The sequence below is a fragment of the Anoplolepis gracilipes genome, chromosome 13 (assembly GCF_047496725.1).
Source record: "Anoplolepis gracilipes chromosome 13, ASM4749672v1, whole genome shotgun sequence".
Lineage (NCBI taxonomy): Eukaryota > Metazoa > Arthropoda > Insecta > Hymenoptera > Formicidae > Anoplolepis > Anoplolepis gracilipes.
The window spans coordinates 4,679,862-4,700,634 of NC_132982.1; the positions used below are offsets into that span (position 1 = coordinate 4,679,862).

The following is a 20,773-nucleotide window of genomic DNA, read 5'->3' on the forward strand; positions in this document are numbered from 1 at the left end:
TGAAGTATAAATCACGAATTAGTTTTTATATGATGATCAAACACAAATATACAATATATATATACAAGAAAAACAAATATAATAAACTTATAGAAAAAAATTAATCTTCAAAATATATATTTAATTATAATTCTTTTTATTTTTTTAATTTACAAAATAACCAATATGAATATAACTTTTATTGAAAGAGATTGTATTAAATATAATTTTTATTGAAGGAGACTTACACATTATTATGTGTCTAAATCTTTTAATATCATTATATTAAATAATAAAATATTAAATCATTATCATGTAATGAACAAAAGAAAAGAATACATTGTAATATTAATTTAAAAGATAAATATTATTTACTAATGCTTTACAGAAAATACTTTCATTAATAAAGAAAAACCTGAATAGCTTACATTTCACTTAACTTTCATATAATTTAAAAATATAATATTGTAAAACATTATCTCTTTTTTTAGGAACTTACAAATTATAAATGATTCTTGTATTTATGAGATTTGCTTCCTTTTAATTGATAATTTCAATTGTCAGATGACAATGCCATTCCTGCCTTCACGACTTGCACAGTCTGTTCATTTACATTGAATATATCTTGTGGCGAATTTATAGTAAATTTCTTATTGTTGAGATACAAGTCGTACGAACAACCGTAAAGGCCGAATATCAAATCAACCTCCTTTTTTAGGCGTTTCTGCGTGATGAAACCGAATTTTTTACCGAACAAACCAAGCTTCACAGGACTTGTATCACCGTTTAATGCCGCATCGAATCTTGGTTGTAAGCCGACGAGTTTCAAAAAGATGTGAAGGGCGTCTACCTCCATAGTCTGTCTGGACATTTCGGTTTGTTTCTGAGCCAACAAGAGTGTCAATGTTTCCTCTTTGATTATCTGCACTTCACTAAAGATATAAAGGTAATCGGGAGAAAAGTCCGCAATATTTTTTAATGGAGTCTTGGTCGTGGTTTCAATGAATTCCTTGTGGTTGACGATTACCTTGGCTAATGTATTATTTACGTCGTTGATGTCGTAAAACACGATAGCTTTATCAGATGGTATGAGATTAGCCTTCTTCCGCAACTTCTGTACTCGATTGATCACTTCTCGCGCTATTCCCTCGTTGTATAGCTCCTCGTTGCTAGTGATGTCCAGGAGGATTAGTATGCTTCCTTCACTGTGAGCTTCGTATTGGTTCGATAATTCCTTGGCGGCCGGACCAGTAAAGTTGAACATTAAACGCAAATCTTGCTCTTCAAGTTTATGACCCTGCACGACAATCTCCTTCGTGGCGACGAACTTTTGCAATTGTTCGTCGGACAGTTCTTTGATGGCCAGCATTATCTGCTTGAATTCCCCTTTCAAACGAGCACCGAGAGTCTTGTGGTCCGGTTCGGCTCTCAGGGTCACACCGTATTTCTTTTTGTCGGTAGTGACTGTTAATTTTTTGATGTTGAGCTCTTCGAGTATATATGCTTCTAACAGAAGAATATTCTCCAATACCTCGGGATCCTGGTGAATCACTATGATTTCTCGCAAGGGATATTTCGTGGGTATGGTCTTCCTGTCTCGCACGATACGCGCCAACTCGATGACAGTCTGCATGTGTGACACAGCCGTCTCTATGTTCTCGTTTATCAGTTGTTTACGCGGTTGTGGTATCATTTGAAAATGTACACTAGTCTTAGTGTTCTTCATACGGAACCATTTTGACAACCAGATAAACATATATTCTGTTAAAAACGGCGTAAATGGTGCATAGACTCGCACCATTGTATAAATAACCAGGAATAGAGTGTTTAACGCATTTTTACAATCTTTATGGTCGTTCTCATTCTTGATACGTTTCCTGTTCATTCTTACGTACCAGTTTGTAAGATTGTCTATATATTTTATTAAGTAAGGTACTACAGTGTACAATTTGTATTTTTTCATCTCTTTCTCCACGAAAACCAATAGGGTCTGGGTGAAAGATACAATCCAGCTGTCCATTATATTGTTGGAGTAAATAAGATCTGTTTCATCAAACACAAATATTTCTCCCGTGTCTTTTTCGAATTGGCTGATATTCTGTACAAGAAACCGGAACGCGTTGTACCAGGGTAAAAGAACCTCTTTGATAATATCCCGGACACCCTCCTCTTTAAATCGTAGATTATCTCCTTTTACGACCGGCGAATTGATCAGATAGAGTCTTAGGGCATCCGCTCCGTATTTATCTATTATGTAATTGGGATCGGGATAATTTTTTTTGCGTTTTGACATCTTCTGGCCGTCGGACGCGAGGATCAAACCATTGACGATGACATTCTTGTACGGCGCTTTACCGAACAGCGCAGTGCCTATCACCAGAAGTGTGTAGAACCAGCCGCGCGTCTGATCGATTCCTTCGGCGATGAAATCCGCCGGAAAACGCTCGTGAAACTCTTCCATCTTATGCGGATAACGCACCTGTGCGTACGGCATGGAACCGGACTCGAACCAGCAGTCGAAAACCTCGGGGATACGACGCAACGGCGGATGCCCGGGACGTTTCGACGGTATTTCCAAATGATCAATGTCGTGTCGATGAATTTTGTCATTTATTTTTGTACCTGTTAAATGCTCCAGCTCCTGAATGCTGCCTACGCACACAATTTCCTCCTGGTCATCGGAGATCCACAGCGGTATAGGGTTGCCCCAGTAACGATTTCTACTGATGGCCCAGTCGCGAGCCTCACGCAGCCAATTGCCGAATCGTTTCTCCTTCACATAATTAGGCACCCAAAAGGTTGTGCTGTTTGCTGCCAATAGCTGGTCCTTGATCGACTCTACTCTGAGGAACCAAGAAGGTACGGCTTTGTAAATGAGCGGTGTGTCGGTTCTCCAGCAGAATGGATAACTATGTTTTACTGTACTATTAACGATTAATTTCTTGTTAGCTTTCAGATACTTGATTATTTCCTTGTCTGCATCCTTGATATACATGCCGAGAAAATCATGAACTGGCTCTATGAAACAACCACAGCTGTCCACAGGACATAGGGTTTCCTGTTCTTTCGTTATTATACCGGCTTCTAGACAGCATCGATAATCGTCCTCACCAAAGTATGGAGCTTGGTGAACGATACCAGTTCCTGTCTCTGCTGTGACATAAGTATCATTCAATACTTTGAAAGCACCCTTCTCTCTATAATGTATGAAATAAGGAAATGGTGGTTCATATTTTTTTCCTTTCAGGTCCACGCCCATTCTCTTACCTTGTATAGTATAAAGATTTGGGGATTTGAAAACAAGTTTCAATTGAGTCTCTAATATAATATAAACATTACCAGAAGCGTTATCCTTAACTTCTACATATTCTAAAGTAGGATTGACACATAGTGTCAAGTTACTAGGCAATGTCCAAGGAGTGGTCGTCCAAGCTAGCAGGGACACACCTGGTTCATCAAGTAAAGGGAAGGCCACCACCACAGATGGATCGACAACATCTTTGTAATTCTGACCCGCTTCGAAGTTTGACAGCACTGTATTACAACTGGTAGAATAAGGCATCACCTTGAAGCTTTTATAAATGAGACCTTTATTGTATAACTGCTTGAAGATGTACCAAATAGACTCCATGTAATACGTATACATGGTTTTGTAGTCGTCCCAGAAGTCCATCCATCGGCCCATTCGTTCGGTGAGTTTTGTCCATTCCCACTCGTATCTCATAACAATTTGTTCACACTTCTTGTTGTACTCTGCGATGCCCATTTTGGCCACGTCATCAGGTCCCTTGATGTTATATTCCTTATCTACCTCATGCTCTACCGGCAATCCGTGGCAATCCCAACCAAATCGACGTTCCACGTGATAGCCAGACTGATACGCATACCTTGTCACAGTGTCTTTTATGGTGCCGGTAAGAATATGTCCGTAATGAGGTAAACCGGTGGCGAACGGCGGTCCATCGTAAAACGAATACTTAGGTCTGCCGTGTGATATCATCATGCTCCTTTGTTCAGTGAGTGTTAGTCCCCATCTTTTCTCAATCTTCTCTTCCTCTTTCGCGAAATCGATGGACTCCGGCAACCTCATCACAAAATCTTTTGGATAAGATTTGAATAAGGTTTTACTGCACAAGGGTATATTAAATTCCATTCTCTTCTCTTCTTCAGATAGTTCAGACATTGTTACGAACAGTACGTACAGCGATTTCAGAAAGAATAAACGAAGCGAACAGATCTCTCCACATCCACCATCCACATGAGGCAAAGTATTGCACGCGTGCGCAAATATTGCGTCATCTCGACACGTCAGGATGCGTTCGAAAATTCTACCTGTGAAGCGAAGTAGCATTTGATTGACCGAGAAAATCTTTGCTCTTTTTATTCTGATTGGTTAACTAAACGTTACTTTTTACCTCACAGGTTGAATTTCTGTACGTACTCTCAAAGGTGTCCAGTGTCACAGATCACAGGGTATATTTATATTGTGACCACGTGCTAACTTGGCTGATTTGTTAAGATTATATGTCGGAGAGAGCGTATCTCAAAATATAAAACAAGCTATACATATATAATATACATATGTAATAAATATGAATTTCACTTATTTATTATAATTATCACTTAACAAGATAGCAAATCTATATTAATAATATAATTTTTTAAGTATTTACATTCTAATTTTCCGAAAATAATGCATAAAGGAAGAAGAATTTACTGCTTTTCTTTGCGCGGGGATACAAGATTCCGAGAACACGCATGCTGCTGATATTTAAAAAAATATGTTTCGATAAAATATAAAACGAGCCGAAGAGAGCAGTTGATTAAAATTTCAAGATCAGAAACATGATTCAGTAAGAGGTAATAATCAAAATAAATTTAATTCAATCTTCAAGAATTTCTGAAATAAAAAGTGTCGATTTGAATAGATTTAGTGATAAGAGAGATAGGATAGAAATAAATGTATAATACACGAGAATAGGAAAACAATATTTATTTTCTTAATAATACATAAATAAGTACTATATTTGAATGAAATTAAGTATTAATAATTTATTTTAATTTAACTTCTATCATCTTTTAGTTATGTGCTTTATCATTATTAAATATTATTGTTTCTTTCGTAAAACAGTTTTTATAAAATCTTTAGGTATCAAAAATGAAAACAATATAGAAATATCTTTAATAAATTGATGTTATTATCACAATTAATAGATATGTATTAAAATATATTTTAAAAAAGCAATAAAAACAATGTTATAACAATTTAGATATTATAATTTAAAATTTAAATATATATATTCTAATTATTTAAATATTTTTATATCAAAGTATTATTCTTTTCCATGAATGCAAAGTATTATATAAAATTATATAAAGCAAAATTTTCCTAATTTTTTATCAATACTGTAAAATATTAATATAAAATGACAATAATACTCTAAGTAGATTAGTAATAAGTACTGGCAGCTGGAAGATGACACTTTAAAGAGATGTAATATCTAATATATATAATATTTAAAAAAATTGATTGATTCCCTTTTATAAGCTACAGTACAGGAATGTATCATTTGCTTCAATCATACAATTCATTCAAAATTTCACAGCAATTAAAGTAAAAGTTACATACATTGAAAAAAAAAGAATATTCACAAAATATTTAGTTATTTTAAACCAGTATCACTTTATATGAATTTTTCTGACTAGATGACAAAGTACATAATGCAATATGAATAATCTAAATTCATTATTTAGGATTAATGCATGTGTTGTACTCTTTGTCGCTGACCACCAATATAAATTACTTGTCTCGGCTCATCCGGATGAATGAGTTCGTCCGTATGTTTCCATCGCCATTTTTTTTCGCTCTCTTTGACACGTCTATGATCGATATAACTAATAACGCAGCTTGCTGGTATCCATATGATGGTAGTGATGATTATTACAGCACCCACTATATTATCTTTTAGAAAACGCATAACTTTATTGATATTTATGTCCTCAATAATGTCCCAAAACCGCTCTACTACATCTTGAATTGTTTTTTCGCACATGCCCTAAACGAATGTGTATATTAGAGTCAATTAAAATTATTACTAAATAAAGTGCTGCAATACCACCTTACCTGATTGCAAAAACCTTGAATGCACGGTGTCCCATCGGGTAAAATGTCTTGCGGAGCTATCGGAAAGCATGTTTCATTCATATTCTGCCTGCAGCATCTTTTACATGCGTCGTTAACTATTAATGAAATAATAATATATATCATTAACATATATATTTGTAATATATTAATTATGTAATATATGTATATAACTAATTTTAATTTAATTACATTAATTAAATTTAAATTTTAAAAAATTTTACAATTTGTTAAAGTACAACTAAAGCATAACTTGTCTTCTTATCAGTTATAAATATCTTCGTAAAATAATACATTAAATTTTTCAATTTTGATAAAAATGAGACTAAGCATTGCTACAGACAAAATCAAAAAATCAAAGAGTTGCAATTGGTCTTATATTATACATATCAATAAGTTCTCGGTAAATAAATTGTAAATTTATAAAATTATAAATATATATAATATAAAAATTCTAGTTTTTTCTTGTATTTGAAAAAATGATACAAGTATACATAAGCATGATAAAACTTTCTTTCTCTTATCGTTCCTTGATGTTCAGAAATTAAAATAAAATACATACTTGTGTCACACATGCAACTTTGTAAATTTTGGGTCTCGCAGTATGGCACACATTTGCCTTCACGGCATTGACCACGTTCAAGACAATTAGTACCATCCTTCATGGCCGGGGATCTTGGACATTCACTGGACGCTCCAGTGCAACGCGATTCTTGTTCGCAAGTGGCGTATTGCGCCTCGCGGCATTTCATGCCTGCAGTCATATAACCGCAACTCTGACAGCACGGGGAATTTTTGTCACTATTAAAAGAAATAAAATGAATGTTTCATATTACTGAATAGTAGCTTATGAATTAGCTTGAAAATTTTTATCATAAAATCGTAGAAGAAATAGAGATGAAAATATATGTAGAGATATAATTGTACGCAAAATTTACCTACAAACCGCTCCTTGATTACTTCGAAGTTTGCAATTTTTATCACAACACGGATCATTATCTTCTGTTCCCAAGAGACCTGCATCGCATTCTTCGTCGCCTTCGACTCTCAAATTTCCACAGAATGATTCTTCTGGCTCTGAGAAACAACGTCCAGATTTGGCTAGCAAGACCTTTCTGATAGATCGTAAACTGCATGGTGAAAATCTCTGCATATAGGAAAAAACTTATATAAAATTTATAAAAACGTATGCCTAAACATATATATATATATATATATATTTATATAAAAGCAAATTTATAGCATAAGAAATAATTTATATTAATAGTTTATTCAAGAAACATGCATTAAAATATTTATCTTGTTGTGATAGAAAATCAAATGTGTGAATAGAATATACATATACTTTACCTTATTATTTACATCATAGCCACTGACACTGTAAGTATACATCAAGTAAGATCCACCTTGACTTGCACTTGGACTACAACTCTATAATCAATAATGTCGAAAGATTAAGTGCCGATCTTGCAAAGAAACAGAACAAAAATAAAATAATAAAAGATTTGTTGCAGGACAAAGTGAATATTGGTACAAGAATATTCAACAGTCAATGAACAAATGATTTCAAGGTATTTTTGTATTAATATTTTCATTTTCCTTTTATATTTTTTATTTTTTAATAATTTTTAATAATTTGACATTTACTATTTGAATTTTATTAAACATTAACTCTACATCTCAAGAAATGTGATATATATAACATCTGAACTATTATTTACCGAAACATCCGGATCATGTTCAGAACCCCAATTATGTCCGAATTCATGTGCCGTAACCAAATCGGCTTCTCTTGTAATTACTCTCTGTCCATAATGATTTCTACTAGAACTTAGACCTGAGTTCAGATATAATGTGTATCCATTTTTGAAATATTCTGTAAGAGAATACATTTTAATACATAAATTTGCTAATAATTTATGTTGTCTTGTGAAAAAGATAATATTACATAAATGTCGCATTATGTTTTATTATACAATATTTGACTAATTTTAATTTAAAATATGCTTTTTTTAAAATATAGATACCTGGTGTACATATACCACCCACTGAATTTCTGCGAGGAGATCCTACATAAGCCAAACCAAGAATTCCACCTTCAAATTTAAGATCGGTAAACAGGTGAGCCAAACAAAAGTCTTTATGGCTATATTCTCGACTGAACACCTGCATTAATGCATGATAATAATAAATAATAAGTAATAAGAAACGATATTTAATTTTAATAAAAGGAATACTTTTTAATATATATATAACCTCAAGCAAAGTACGGACATCCCATTTCTCACGAATCATATTATAATGTGTTTCGCCACCTCTCACTCGTGTGGGTTCACTATGAACGACGATCTTTTTAATAACAAAACCCATTCCTTTGAAACCATCTTCCTCTTTATGTTCCATCCATAAAGTATCATTGTAAATCTTATGTACTCTATCAATCAAACTTATCTGCAATAAATTAACATTATTACAAATCAATGTATGTACATGGAGAACTGTATACTAGAGTTAGGCTTCTTGTTAGATATACCAAATAATTAATTGTAGTTTTTGTACTGCTAGCACCCATTTCTTGGTAAAATCGATAATCAGCAACTAATAATAATGGACATCTTGTTTTTGTCGGTGTATAATCGTAAGTTTCTGTTTGTCTTTTCACTCTGTTACTGTTATCCTTTTTTGTATCATCTTCTACAAAATTGTCCTCGTCATTTAATGTATAATCTAGGACAGAAAATATGCATAATATTAATGTCACATGTAATTAGAGATGAATTTATAAAGCATAAAAAAAAATTATATATACTATTTATATTGCAAGCAAACCATACTTAAGTTTTCTTTGACATAACCACAGGTCTTTGGAGCTCCATGTGTATGACCTTCTCCATCTTTGTAATGTTCCCAACTGAGTTTAACATCAGACGATTTATAAATGATCATTGTCTGATTGTCTACATGAGGAAGATGTCTCCAAGATGGCTAAAATATATATATTTAAAGTTAAATTCTAATTGATAATCTGATTGACAATTTGTGTCAAAAGTAGCTAAAAATTTAAGATATAATTCACAACACAATGCTATATTATACATTCTTATTTTTAATATTACTTAAATTATATTTATTCTGTGTATATATATATATATATATATAGTGGTGTACATATTCTTCTTATATAATTTTATTTTACACGTTATTTTTCATTGTATTACTTAAATTTTTAGCTATAAATTTCATTTAACACATATACTTACTTCAATATGATAAGTTTCATCCAAAGTTGTTATACTACCTGTTAGAATGCCATTATCAATATGTATTTGAGCATGAGACTCAATTTCTCCAAATACTCGGCCATGATAAAAACTGTCATGATCTATGGGACAAAATTAAAAAAATATAATAATTTGATTTTTTTCTTTTAAAAATATATATTGTACCTAAATGTACAGTTTTTTCTTTTCCATCAGCATTGACCTCATATGCCTTAAAATTGGAATGTATAACTTCTCTTCTGGGTGTTAAAATTAATCGAAAGTGACTATGAATGAAAAGAGAAAAGAAATATTAATTGATATAAAAGATTATTAAAAATGACAAGATTATTTTTTTTATAATAATATAAATATAGGAACAATCACAAATATATCTTACCGTCCATGTGAATAAAACTCCATTTCACTTATTTTATTATATGGATTATAACTGTGATATATACCTCGTTTTATAATTCTATGTTGAAAATGAGTACTATGAATTGTTTCATAGTATTTCAAGCTTCTATGAAGCCCATCTGTTAAGATAAAATTAATATTAGAATCAAATATTAGATGAAAAAAAAACCTGGCATATTATACAAAATTTATAATACCAATAGAAAACAATGCAAAATTTCTCATTTTTATATAAGATTAAATTATCAGAGAATTCTTATTATAGCAGAGAATATTGAGAAAATCATTTATTGTAACTCTTTTTAAGTTTATCAATATTAAGTATTTTATTAAGCCTGAAAATCTATACTGAAATGCCTTTAGTAATATAAAAAGGTGTTACATATAATTTTATCAACTCATGAATAAAACTTTATTTTTTTCAATCATTTGTAAATGTCTTGATATTTCTTTAAAAAATTGTTCCTTAGTTTTCTTTTGAATTTTTTAAATGAAAAATTTGCTGTTTATCTTATACATATTAAAATTATAAATCAATTTGTGACATACTAGTTAAAATAGCAGATATATGAATTGACACATGTAACTTACATATACTTTGCAGAGTAATAAAAATATAATAGACAAGCAAAGTATTTTTCTTATCCATTACTGATGGCAGAATTAACAATATACTTTGTTTTTATATACACTTATACATATAGGTTATAATGTATATATATTAGGATGTCTTTTTCTTGCACTAATTCCCGTAATTTTGTAACTATTTTTGACACAATTCATCTATAAAGAATTTACGATAAATGACATAATAACAATAAAAAGAGCAAAATTAAATCATAGCCGATCTCGTACGTAAACATTTCTTTTTCTTTTATCCATCATATGACTGACAATGACAATGAATGACAACTTATCATTAGTTTACTGTTTACAACTTGAAGTTCTCGACCAATCAATGCACTAAAAAATTAAGCTAGCAGAATGGAGCCAATGAGATTGCTAGTTGAAAATTCTCCTTACGATTCAGCATTTAATGTTAGGCGCGTATCTAGTTAATCATGCATCATGCCACATGTAGCCAACACGAGGCGCATGCGCGAAATGACGCGCGTAATCTCATAGTTGCGCAGCAACTAACAGCATTCAATTTTTTTCGCTAGTTTCCCGCGTTTCTTTTATGTGTTTCTAAATGTGAATTATATGAAAAGTATACTGTTGTGTTTGAGAAAACTATTAACGCATAACGAGTGTAACATTAAATGATAATTTACTCGTCAATAATCTTTGATGCACTGAACGGAAGCGCTTTTTTAAATTTGCCGTTTGATCTAGGTTAAGTACGTTTAAAGCATTGCGTTTTGCGCTGATTTTTTTTCATATATACAAACATATTAAGATTCTTTAACGTATTTATATGATTTAATATTATATTGCTTTAATATTATAAATGAAAAGAAAAAACTGTATATTATAAGAAGCAGATTAAATTACGAAATAAATTTATTTTTAAATCTGTCATATATTTCGATCAGTATCGTAAAATTGTTTATTACTATGATCAAAGTCAAGTAAAATCTATAATTTTTATTAATTTTAACATTGGTTATAATTTTTTTTTTTTAGACTACCAGAAAGTTAGTTGACAATGTCAATGGATAGTGGTCAAGGGGATTTACTTAATACTCCACGACGAGCTCAAAAATGTCTCTTTGCACCATCCAATGGCAATTCTTCCAAGAAAAAAATTTCTCAAGGCTCAAATTGTAGCAGGGATGTTGAAGCATTTTCAGGAGAAGACTCAGATTTGGGACCTATGTCACCACTGGCTTTTACCGATCGAAGTCCAAGTCTTAGTGATAGTTCCTCAGGGAGAGAATTTATCTCTCCATTTGCAACACCTGAAAAATCCTTATCTAATGCAGTCATGTCCTGGGATCGTTTAACATCAAAACATAATAAAGAGGATCGTATGTCACCCTTTAGCTCACTCAGAAAAATCACTAGAGCCGCTAGATATTCACCAAGATGTAAATTAATTAAGAACTCGAGATCACTGCCATCTTCTCCACGCAAATTGGAATCAACACCACAATGCTCAAAAATGATGAGTGTGACAATGGATGAAATAGTACCAGAAACACCTCAACGAAATTTTGCCACAGAAATACAGAACCAAGATATCACGGAAACACCTCGAAAGAGTAGAACTCCTGGATCTAGACAGATAACACCCTTGAGTTCTATAAGTAAGACAGTTCCATTACCAAGACTTCATAGACGAAAGTCTTTCAGCGGAATGAGCGAGAGTTTCTCACCTGAACAAAAGGAAAATACATTGAAGAGGCGTATGCATGATCAATTGGCAGTGAAACCGGCGAAATTATTCAAAGCGGATGATGTTTCTGCGCCTAGAGCGAGAGCAGCGTTATTTCAGGAGAGGAAAAACGTATCTAGTAGCTTGAAGGATATTTCATTAAGTACAAAAACATTTTATAGTAGCAACACAAAGACCGTGCGGCCTTTTGCTTTCGATTTTGCCAATGACGATATTAAAAAAAGACGAAGTTTACCGGCGAACATAAACAGCAGACGTTCGTTATTAAAAAAGCAGAAATTTGGTAAAATAAATGCTGGCGTGTTTCACGGAATCAAAAAGCCAAAGAAGCCTAAAGCGAAAGAGGTATTGAAAAAAGAAGAGGAGCATATTCCACAGGATTCTACTACTTCCAATAAAAGTCCACCTGTGAATGAAGTTCAGCTGAATGCAATTTCGGAAAAAACCCCTTCACCAGAAATTGATGATAGTAAACGATTTTTCAAAACTAAGAGATTCGATAGACCGATTCACATAGCTACAGTGATGAATCGGAAGCATGTTCTCACTGCAACAAATGTACGCAAGCAACAAGTGAAAACCACAGACTGTTTGGATACCACGGACCTGACTGTGGACGAACCAGAAATTGAAGCTACATTGGAGCAAAATAAAGTTAATAATCTTTTGAAAATATTGGAGGATGATTGGGCGAACGATGATTATGATACAATGGAAACATTGACTAATAATACAGTAAACGTAATTTCTCCGTTAAAACCAACAGCGATTCTAGTTAAGGACGCGATTATGTCTCCAGCTACTGAGCTCAGCAACATGACTTCAACCATGAATATCAAAGATGTTACTTCTCTGACAAACTTTGAAAATCTTTCACTTAACAATACAGACAATAATAGTGATGCCACAATAACTGGCAAAAATGAAAAAAGATATTTTCCATTATTCAACAAAGGATATTCTGCATCTAATATTTTTGAGTATGTTTTGCAATGTCTGTAAATCACACATTTTTCTCATTATCATTAAAAATAGCTTATTTAATTTATATAAAATTATATTTTCTATTATATAATATTTTTATTAATATTGATTTTATTTTATAAATATTGATTCATATCAATTCTTTAATATAAAAAATATTTTTAGTAAAATATTTTAAGTCACACATGTGTACATAAATATAAAGAACAAAGAATTCAATACTAGATTTTATATAATATTTTAATTTCTTTTTTAGAGAAGCAAATAACGCGAAAACTGAAAAATTAACAAAAAAGAATATGCAATGGCAATTAACTACAAAAGGTGGTGGTGCAGGAGATCAATATCAACTAGATGCTGGTCAAAAATCTTTCGGTGCCACTCAATGTTCGGAATGCAACGTTGTATATCAGTTGGGTAATCCTGAAGATGAAAACGCTCATTTAAATTATCACAATAGTGTACGGACTTTAAAATTCCAGGTAAACTACATTTTATGTTTATAAGATTAGTATAGTCAATATCATATATTGTTATAAAGAAATACAATAATATATCTATTATATATATTTTAGGGCTGGAAGAACGAACGTGTTATAATGGAAGATCCCTTTACATCAAGCAGAATAATCTTGGTCGAGCCACATGACCCGAAACAGTATTGGAAGAAAATATCGGAAATTTTGGCTGTTGTAGATAGAGATTTAGGATTGGCGGACATGAGTTTATCAGATTATCAAGGCAAAAAGGTATGCATAAAGGTACATCATTTATATCGTATCGAATTCGATAAAAGAGAAGTACACATCTTGCAGGTCTTGTTGTACGTACGTGAGAAAAACGTTCTCGGAATATTGGTAGCGGAACCTATCGAAACCGCGTATCGCATGATTCCTGAGCTAATTGAACTGGACTGTTGTACCGCCGAAAGCACACCTACGAAATGTGGCATAAACGTCGTCTGGACGGCGATGAGTCATCGTAAACAGGGTATAGCCACCAAACTCGTCGATACTTTGAGGTAAGTTGTTAATTACGCTATTGATAACAATAATAAAAAACATCACAATACTTCACTTGTTTCAGATCAAAATTCTTCTATGGGTATGTAATGTCGTTGGACGATATAGCGTTTTCGATACCGACTCCGAGCGGTAAAATCTTCGCTGAGAAGTACACGAAAACGCGAAATTTCAAAGTTTACAACTAAGTCTACTTCTCATTTAGGCTCCTACATTTTTGTAACGTTTTTTTTTCTAAATAATTGTTTTCTTTTTTTTTTTCTTGTTATTAATAGAATACCCGGTGAAGCATTTATTATTTTATTACACATTTTTAAGAATTGTATTTTATCTCGAGGGTTATCTATTTTCGTGAAAACTTTATTACAAATATTGATAGAAAAAAATTGATGGCCCTTTAATTTATTGATATAATATATAATTCCTCATTTTGAATTGTCAATATAAAAAATACATTATTTAGCTTACAATTCTAATGAAATATATTTTTTTTCTTAATACAGTAACATATGTTAAAATGAATTTAATATAAAGTTGATAAGTTTTGCAGATCTTCTAGTTTCGAAGTTGATAACAAAAATATATCTTTGAATTAATTTTTTAAATGCATTTAAATACATTTAATATATATGGTTTCATTTTTAATTTGTTAAATAAATACGCACATTCATTTTAATATATTTTTCTTAAGAGATGATAAAGAATTTATTTAACAATGTGAGTTATAACTGGAGAAATATGTTTTGTCTAAAATTATCTGTATGCGGGTGAAGAAAATTAAATTAACTTGATTGAATGAAATTCTCAATTTCTTTAATCAAATTGAAATGTATTATTATAACATAAATTTTTGCTTTCTCGTAATAACAAATTTATGTGATACACATTTAAACAAATGTGTATTATCTAAAAAAAAACTTACAAAATATGAAATATGCTATTTCTTACTATGTATTGATTACTTTTAAACACACAGCAGAGGATCACATGTTTTGCTGCATTGATAATAACAATTTGAAATTAAAATTATTAATTTTATTCCAATTGTATAACATGCAGTGTATTTTCAGTATAAAATAATTAAACTGGTTCAGTATAAAATACTATGGAAAATACTTAAACTATACAAGATTTTAAATCCTATAAAATCCTATAATTAACTTTGATAATTAATAAGAAATAAAAAAGGAACATTTTATTATTATTTGAGATTATTCTTGAAAAATTACATGAATGAAATAAAAATATTATATCAACAATGTATTAGGTTATAATTATCCTGTACATGATACAAGGATCTTCTTTACATTGTTTGATATATATACATACTCTTAGATATATGTATATAGCTTGCTCTTATAAAAAATGTTGCGTTATTCGTTATCATTAATTAGTCAGATTTTACCATCGGCTACGATTATAGCCTTGTCTATTTCTATTGCCATCTCTACCATTTCTTAGACTAGAGCGTTCTGAATCTTTTTTCTGCTTCCACACATCATATCTTTCAGCCATTTTATATAATTCCTCAGGTACTTCCTGAAATAAAAGATACGAGTTGCATTTCTTTGTAAAAAATTTGGAATAATTCAACGCTGGCTTAATATATCTACTGACTTGATTAGCCTCTTCAAGAATGTTGATGAGTTCTTTAGCATGATGCCAGTCTTGTCTTGTCATGAAAGTGATACTTTCACCTGTTCGTCCCGCGCGTCCAGTACGTCCAACTCTGTGAACGTATTCCTCTATATCCTTTGGGAAGTCATAATTAAGTACATGTCTAAAATAATAGTAAAATTGATATAATAAAGCTGTATAGTGACGTTGCAAGGAATATAGCACATTTTTCATTTGTGAAATTACGTAATGTCTTCAATATCAATTCCTCGACTAGCCACATCAGTTGCTAAAAGAATCTGAACTGCTCCAGTCTTCAAATCTTCTAACGCTTGCTCCCTATCGGCTTGCTCTCTATCACCGTGAATGCTCTGACAATCGATATTTGACAAAGCTAGATCACTAGAGATATCATCCACCTTTGCCTTCTTACCAAAAAATACTATCACTTTATCATGAGAGCCCATCTCATGAAAGAACTGGTGCATCTACAAAACATACATTATATATATACATTGTAATAATATACAATTAATATGACTGTTCCAAGATAGTTTACAACTAATTCTGTATTAATATTGTATGCATTTAGAAATAGTTGATTTGGAAAGAATATTGCTCCAAAAGTTCTTATTTATTGGAAAATAAAAAAAAGTATTGATATAAACTGATATAACTTTGTAAAAAAAATTGTATATTATAATTTCATTGAAATAGAAGCTGAGAAAAAAAGGAGAAGCGATTCACAGTTGCAATGAAAATAAGTGAATTTGTCCATTTTAAAATGCCACTAACCATATCTAACTTTTCATCTTCACTGATTAAATAAATCTTCTGTGTAACAGTATGAACAGCTGCTAAATCAAGTGATCCAACACATACTTGAATCGGATTTTTCATGTACGATTGAGCTAAGCGTCTTACACCTTGAGGCCATGTAGCACTGACAAAGGGACAGAACAAAATAGCACATCAATATCTATTGAATCAATTAAATATAACTTACATGTTAATAAGTATATATTAATCATTTTAATGTTATTTAAATTTGTTTTCTCTTTAAAAATAATTCTAATGATGCAAATGTTTAGAAGTATATATACCTCGTCATAACAGTTTGTCTATCTGGCCGTACACCCAGCAAAGTTTTACGAATTTGTGGTTCAAAACCCATGTCCAGCATACGATCGGCTTCATCAAGTATAAGATATGTCACACCTGATACATTCAACACTCCTGCTTGCACCAAGTCATTTAATCTTCCAGGAGTTGCAATTACTATTTGTACGCCTTTTGTTACAATATCGATTTGTTGTTTGCGACTTCCTCCCCCGTACACGCACACCCTGAAATAATTTTCAATCGTGTAATATGTAATAAGCAAAAGTTTATATATATGTTTATTATATTTTGAATATAAAATAATAATTCGTGGAAATGTGCAAATCGGAATCTTATTATATAAAATAAACTCACGCTTTAATGCCGCGATAAGAATATTTCCCCACTTCTTTTTCAATTTGTAATGCCAATTCTCTCGTCGGAGCCATAACAAGGACGTTTGGTCCTGGGCGTTCTTCGCGCGGAGTTACTTGTCCATCGACATGAATCAAAGCAGGCAATAAAAAGGCAAGAGTTTTCCCTAAAATCAGAATTATCAATACATATGTGCACAATCACAAATATGGATCATATAAAAAAAATAATCGAACCAGTTCCAGTTTGCGCTATCCCAATGAGATCTTGACCACTCAATAGAATAGGCCATGCCTGAGATTGTATAGGACTCGGTTTTTCAAATCGCTGTTTTCTTATTTCTACAAGAATTTCTGGATAGTTCTATATTATAAATGAAATATGTATAATGTATAATATGTATAAATATAGATATATTTATATTAGCTAATACTCAATTATATTACTTGGAATGCTTGTTCAAAAGTTTCAACAAGATTTAGTATTTTTGTCTCGTCAGAATCATTTTCGAAAACAAATTTAACTGTTATATTATTGTTTATTTTCCTGAGTTCAGCTACTTTATTTTTTGACATATTAGCAACAACTGGATCCTCTTTGTAAAAGTTCTTTATAATAGGAGGCAGATTTGCCCATCTTTCCTTTTGACGGTGTTCCTGCTCGGAAAAAGATTAATGTACTCATATGGTCATATATTGTGAACTAACTGATCTGTTCAGTTTATGATAATGTGCAAAATGTACATATGCTTCATTGGCTTTGCCCCAATCAAAATTGTCCCAATCAATCTCTTCTTTCCCCTTTTGTTCAACATTATGGTCTCTCTGTTGATCAAATCCTACACCTTGGTGTGAAATACTTCTGTCAACTAATAGGTCCTCTATTAAACTTTTAGCTCGTTGTTGTGCTTTGTCTGTACCAATCAATGTCACAGCAGTCTGTCCATTTTCACTTGATTGTTTGTCAATCTAGATAAAGGCAATAGTATCATAGTTAAATTAAATTTTACACAATATATAATTCTTTGTTACTTACATTGATTTTAGCACTGCTTTCATCTTGTAGAGCTTTAATTTTGCTACCACCCCTTCCAATAAGTCTTCCAACATTGTTAGCATCAATATATATAATAAGTTCATTTGTATCATTTGAATTATTATTAGTACTCCTCTTACGTGAACTATTACTGTAAGTTTGAGTATCTGAGTTATCCCAGTTATCATTAGATGATCTGTTATAGTATCTCTGAAACTGACTGTCTCTTCTGTTTCTGTCGTTTCCTTCCCAGTTGCGATAACTTTGATCATATCTTTCTGATGATCTGTTACCTTCCCATCTGCGACTCATTATTGATGGTAATAGAAAAACTTTTGTAATAATTAGATTTTTCTAAAATATAGAAATATTACAACATATTTAATATAAGAAATTGATAAAACATATAACAAATATAATATCTGTTTATTTCAGTTATATGTTCTACATGAGAAAAAATATTAAAATTATAAATATACAGCCATCCATATCATAAGAATTATATGAATGTAAACTATAAAGATGAAAGAACAAGTAATGTAGCTTTTTTTCCCTAAAATTTTATAGTTATCCTCAAATTTTGTAACTGTTTTATTTTTCAAAATATGTTTATAACTAAAATAAAACAGATCTTATATTTTATAAAAATTTGAGTTTTCTTATTGATGAATTCTTGTATGCAAAAATATATATTTACACACAAGATGTTTTTTATGCAAGCAAATATAATAGATAATACACATTTATTATAAGTATTAAAAAAAAATTTGTTTAAATATGTACAAGCTCTTTTATAAACTTTAATTATTTTATTATAAATCGACGTGTAATAAGTAATATTTCACAGAACGCTTCGCGTGGCTAAACGGCCGTCTGCTAACTAGCTATATCAAATTACACTATGCTGACAACGAAATACATATTTCTCCTGCCCTATGAGAAGCGTGAATATATAAAATGACTCAAAAAAAAAAAAAAGAAAGAAAAAGCAATGTAAACAAACTTGTTTATTATATTCAATAATATACACTTTTTAACACGCAACTTTCTTCTGGTTTGTCCTACTGCGTCTAAACCGACAAGAATCGAAAAAAATATCTTCTATCATTTATTTCAATATAAAATCTCATACGTTATATCCAATCTCATCGATAAACCAAAACAAACTTCTTGAATTTGGAGAGAAAGGCAAGGTAAGGGATGTTTGAACACTGCGTCCTCTCTGATTTACATCATTTTATACAGAGAGAGGTCATGCCGCCGTTTTTCATACAATTTTCCCTTGTGTACGCTAGCATTAACTAGAGTCCCTAGAATATATTCTAGGGACTCTAGTACTAACTAGAACAATTTTAGCGCCAAGCTAGCTTGACGCTGATTGGATCACATGACTTTCGACGCTGCGATGCGATTAATGTAGAATAACTTTTATTGGACGTCGCATTATCGTACATACTTCGTACTCAGTTCGAGTTTCTTATCTTGTGTCTTTTACGGTATCTATGACAGTATAATTGTACGCGCGCGACATTTCGGTCAATTAACATTGCGCGATTTCTCGATCGAAATATCGTAATTATTGGATTGATTTTTTATGTTCGAGGCTCTCGTAAGAAGATATACTGCTCGTTCGCTTCGTTATTTTATCGCGTTCTGTGAACTTTCACGCATGAAATATATAAGGTATAAGATATAATATACATATATTATTCCTGTAAATATTTATTATTTCATTTACATTTAAAGCTAACAATAATAAGTAACAAACGCATTTGTTTGTTCATTGTGTCAAATTACTGTGCCAAAAATTTCTAAGTTGTTTTCAAAAATTATGTCGCGCGGATTTTTCGAATAGCGAGACCTTGTTCGTAATATCGATCTAAAACGATTGGAGAGAAACCAATAAACCATCATTATACGATTATAAATGAACGAAATGAAATTATAAACGACAACATATGTAGCTGTAATCAGTCGTAATATCGCGACTATCAAAGGCCTTTATGCAGTGCCTATAATTTCATTTTCATAAAATGGATACCCCACATTATTAATTCTCCTTTTTACATTTAATATATTTCAATCTTTTATTCATATAGTTAAAGTGTACAAATTTTAAATAAAATATACTCTTCTTTAAAAATTAATTCAACACTTTTAAACATATTACACGAATTGTAAAATTGTAATTATACATATATCCTATTGTCATTGTTTTCAGCTTAATAATAGACGCAAATATAAAAAACGTTCGTTTGAGGGTAAGTACATAAAAAAAGGGAATTTGTACCGAATTTACGAAAGTTTTTTTCAAAAGAATATTTCGGTGGAATTATTGATTTATAAAAAAAAATTCTTTTATTCAAAATCATTTATTCTACGAGATGGCAAAAGACATCGTGGTGACAATCGCCCGTGCAGAGGATATGTGTCGGATACAAGAGGCGGGATATACATGACACGCTGCGCAGAATCGTATCGGCTATGGTGTTGCACGTTA

At 31.5% G+C, this 20,773-nt stretch overlaps 4 protein-coding genes across 11 annotated transcripts; 1 reads left to right on the forward strand and 3 right to left on the reverse strand.

Moving 5' to 3' along the window:
- Positions 1-327: 327 nt before the first annotated feature.
- Positions 328-4,252, reverse strand: Ilers (Isoleucyl-tRNA synthetase). The gene has a single exon (XM_072904450.1). It carries the CDS (start codon positions 4,160-4,162, stop codon positions 533-535), a length of 3,630 nt encoding a protein of 1,209 aa, XP_072760551.1. The 5' UTR covers positions 4,163-4,252; the 3' UTR covers positions 328-532.
- Positions 4,253-5,423: 1,171 nt separating this feature from the next.
- On the reverse strand, positions 5,424-10,707 carry Tace (ADAM 17-like protease Tace). The gene is made up of 14 exons (XM_072904451.1): positions 10,393-10,707; positions 9,782-9,920; positions 9,568-9,668; positions 9,382-9,503; positions 8,956-9,106; positions 8,655-8,848; positions 8,378-8,572; positions 8,149-8,287; positions 7,843-7,997; positions 7,472-7,552; positions 7,060-7,268; positions 6,684-6,922; positions 6,104-6,219; positions 5,424-6,035 (listed from the first exon to the last, which is right to left on the reverse strand). Exons 1-14 carry the CDS (start codon positions 10,448-10,450, stop codon positions 5,736-5,738), a joined length of 2,199 nt encoding a protein of 732 aa, XP_072760552.1. The 5' UTR covers positions 10,451-10,707; the 3' UTR covers positions 5,424-5,735.
- A 211-nt stretch (positions 10,708-10,918) lies between these two features.
- On the forward strand, positions 10,919-14,640 carry Eco (Establishment of cohesion). Of its 3 annotated transcripts, none has more exons than XM_072904565.1 (6): positions 10,919-11,136; positions 11,428-13,119; positions 13,380-13,605; positions 13,699-13,872; positions 13,939-14,144; positions 14,210-14,638. In XM_072904565.1, the coding sequence occupies exons 2-6, from the start codon at positions 11,450-11,452 to the stop codon at positions 14,331-14,333; spliced, it is 2,400 nt and encodes a 799-aa protein (XP_072760666.1). In that variant the 5' UTR covers positions 10,919-11,136; positions 11,428-11,449; the 3' UTR covers positions 14,334-14,638. The 3 variants fall into 3 exon arrangements, with proteins under 3 accessions (XP_072760666.1, XP_072760665.1, XP_072760667.1); XM_072904564.1 differs by having other exon boundaries at positions 10,919-11,141; positions 14,210-14,561; XM_072904566.1 differs by lacking the exon at positions 10,919-11,136 and having other exon boundaries at positions 11,435-13,119; positions 14,210-14,640.
- Positions 14,641-14,920: 280 nt separating this feature from the next.
- Positions 14,921-19,505, reverse strand: LOC140672419 (probable ATP-dependent RNA helicase DDX43). Of its 6 annotated transcripts, none has more exons than XM_072904567.1 (11): positions 19,319-19,396; positions 18,274-18,627; positions 17,982-18,206; positions 17,685-17,894; positions 17,475-17,601; positions 17,239-17,404; positions 16,866-17,108; positions 16,558-16,705; positions 16,009-16,250; positions 15,763-15,925; positions 14,921-15,684 (listed from the first exon to the last, which is right to left on the reverse strand). In XM_072904567.1, exons 1-11 carry the CDS (start codon positions 19,379-19,381, stop codon positions 15,547-15,549), a joined length of 2,079 nt encoding a protein of 692 aa, XP_072760668.1. In that variant the 5' UTR covers positions 19,382-19,396; the 3' UTR covers positions 14,921-15,546. The 6 variants fall into 6 exon arrangements, with proteins under 6 accessions (XP_072760668.1, XP_072760674.1, XP_072760673.1 ...); XM_072904573.1 differs by lacking the exon at positions 19,319-19,396 and adding an exon at positions 19,406-19,505 and having other exon boundaries at positions 14,922-15,684; XM_072904572.1 differs by having other exon boundaries at positions 14,926-15,684; positions 19,304-19,320.
- Between the last annotated feature and the right edge of the window lie 1,268 nt (positions 19,506-20,773).

What these genes read in the sequence shown, in the direction of transcription:
- Ilers (XM_072904450.1), bottom strand. Translation starts at nt 4,162, where the DNA reads ATGTCTGAACTATCTGAAGAAGAGAAGAGAATGGAATTTAATATACCC.
- Tace (XM_072904451.1), bottom strand. Translation starts at nt 10,450, where the DNA reads ATGGATAAGAAAAATACTTTGCTTGTCTATTATATTTTTATTACTCTG. An exon ending in AATCAAGGAGCGGTTTGTAG is followed by an intron (nt 6,923 to 7,059) that starts GTAAATTTTGCG and finishes TTCTTTTAATAG; the next exon opens with TGACAAAAATTCCCCGTGCT. An exon ending in AAGTTGCATGTGTGACACAA is followed by an intron (nt 6,220 to 6,683) that starts GTATGTATTTTA and finishes TTTCATTAATAG; the next exon opens with TTAACGACGCATGTAAAAGA.
- Eco (XM_072904565.1), top strand. Translation starts at nt 11,450, where the DNA reads ATGTCAATGGATAGTGGTCAAGGGGATTTACTTAATACTCCACGACGA. An exon ending in CAGATTATCAAGGCAAAAAG is followed by an intron (nt 13,873 to 13,938) that starts GTATGCATAAAG and finishes CACATCTTGCAG; the next exon opens with GTCTTGTTGTACGTACGTGA. An exon ending in AAACTCGTCGATACTTTGAG is followed by an intron (nt 14,145 to 14,209) that starts GTAAGTTGTTAA and finishes CACTTGTTTCAG; the next exon opens with ATCAAAATTCTTCTATGGGT.
- LOC140672419 (XM_072904567.1), bottom strand. Translation starts at nt 19,381, where the DNA reads ATGATAGAAGATATTTTTTTCGATTCTTGTCGGTTTAGACGCAGTAGG. An exon ending in GCAAAGCCAATGAAGCATAT is followed by an intron (nt 17,895 to 17,981) that starts GTACATTTTGCA and finishes TTTTCCGAGCAG; the next exon opens with GAACACCGTCAAAAGGAAAG. An exon ending in GATAGCGCAAACTGGAACTG is followed by an intron (nt 17,405 to 17,474) that starts GTTCGATTATTT and finishes TTCTGATTTTAG; the next exon opens with GGAAAACTCTTGCCTTTTTA.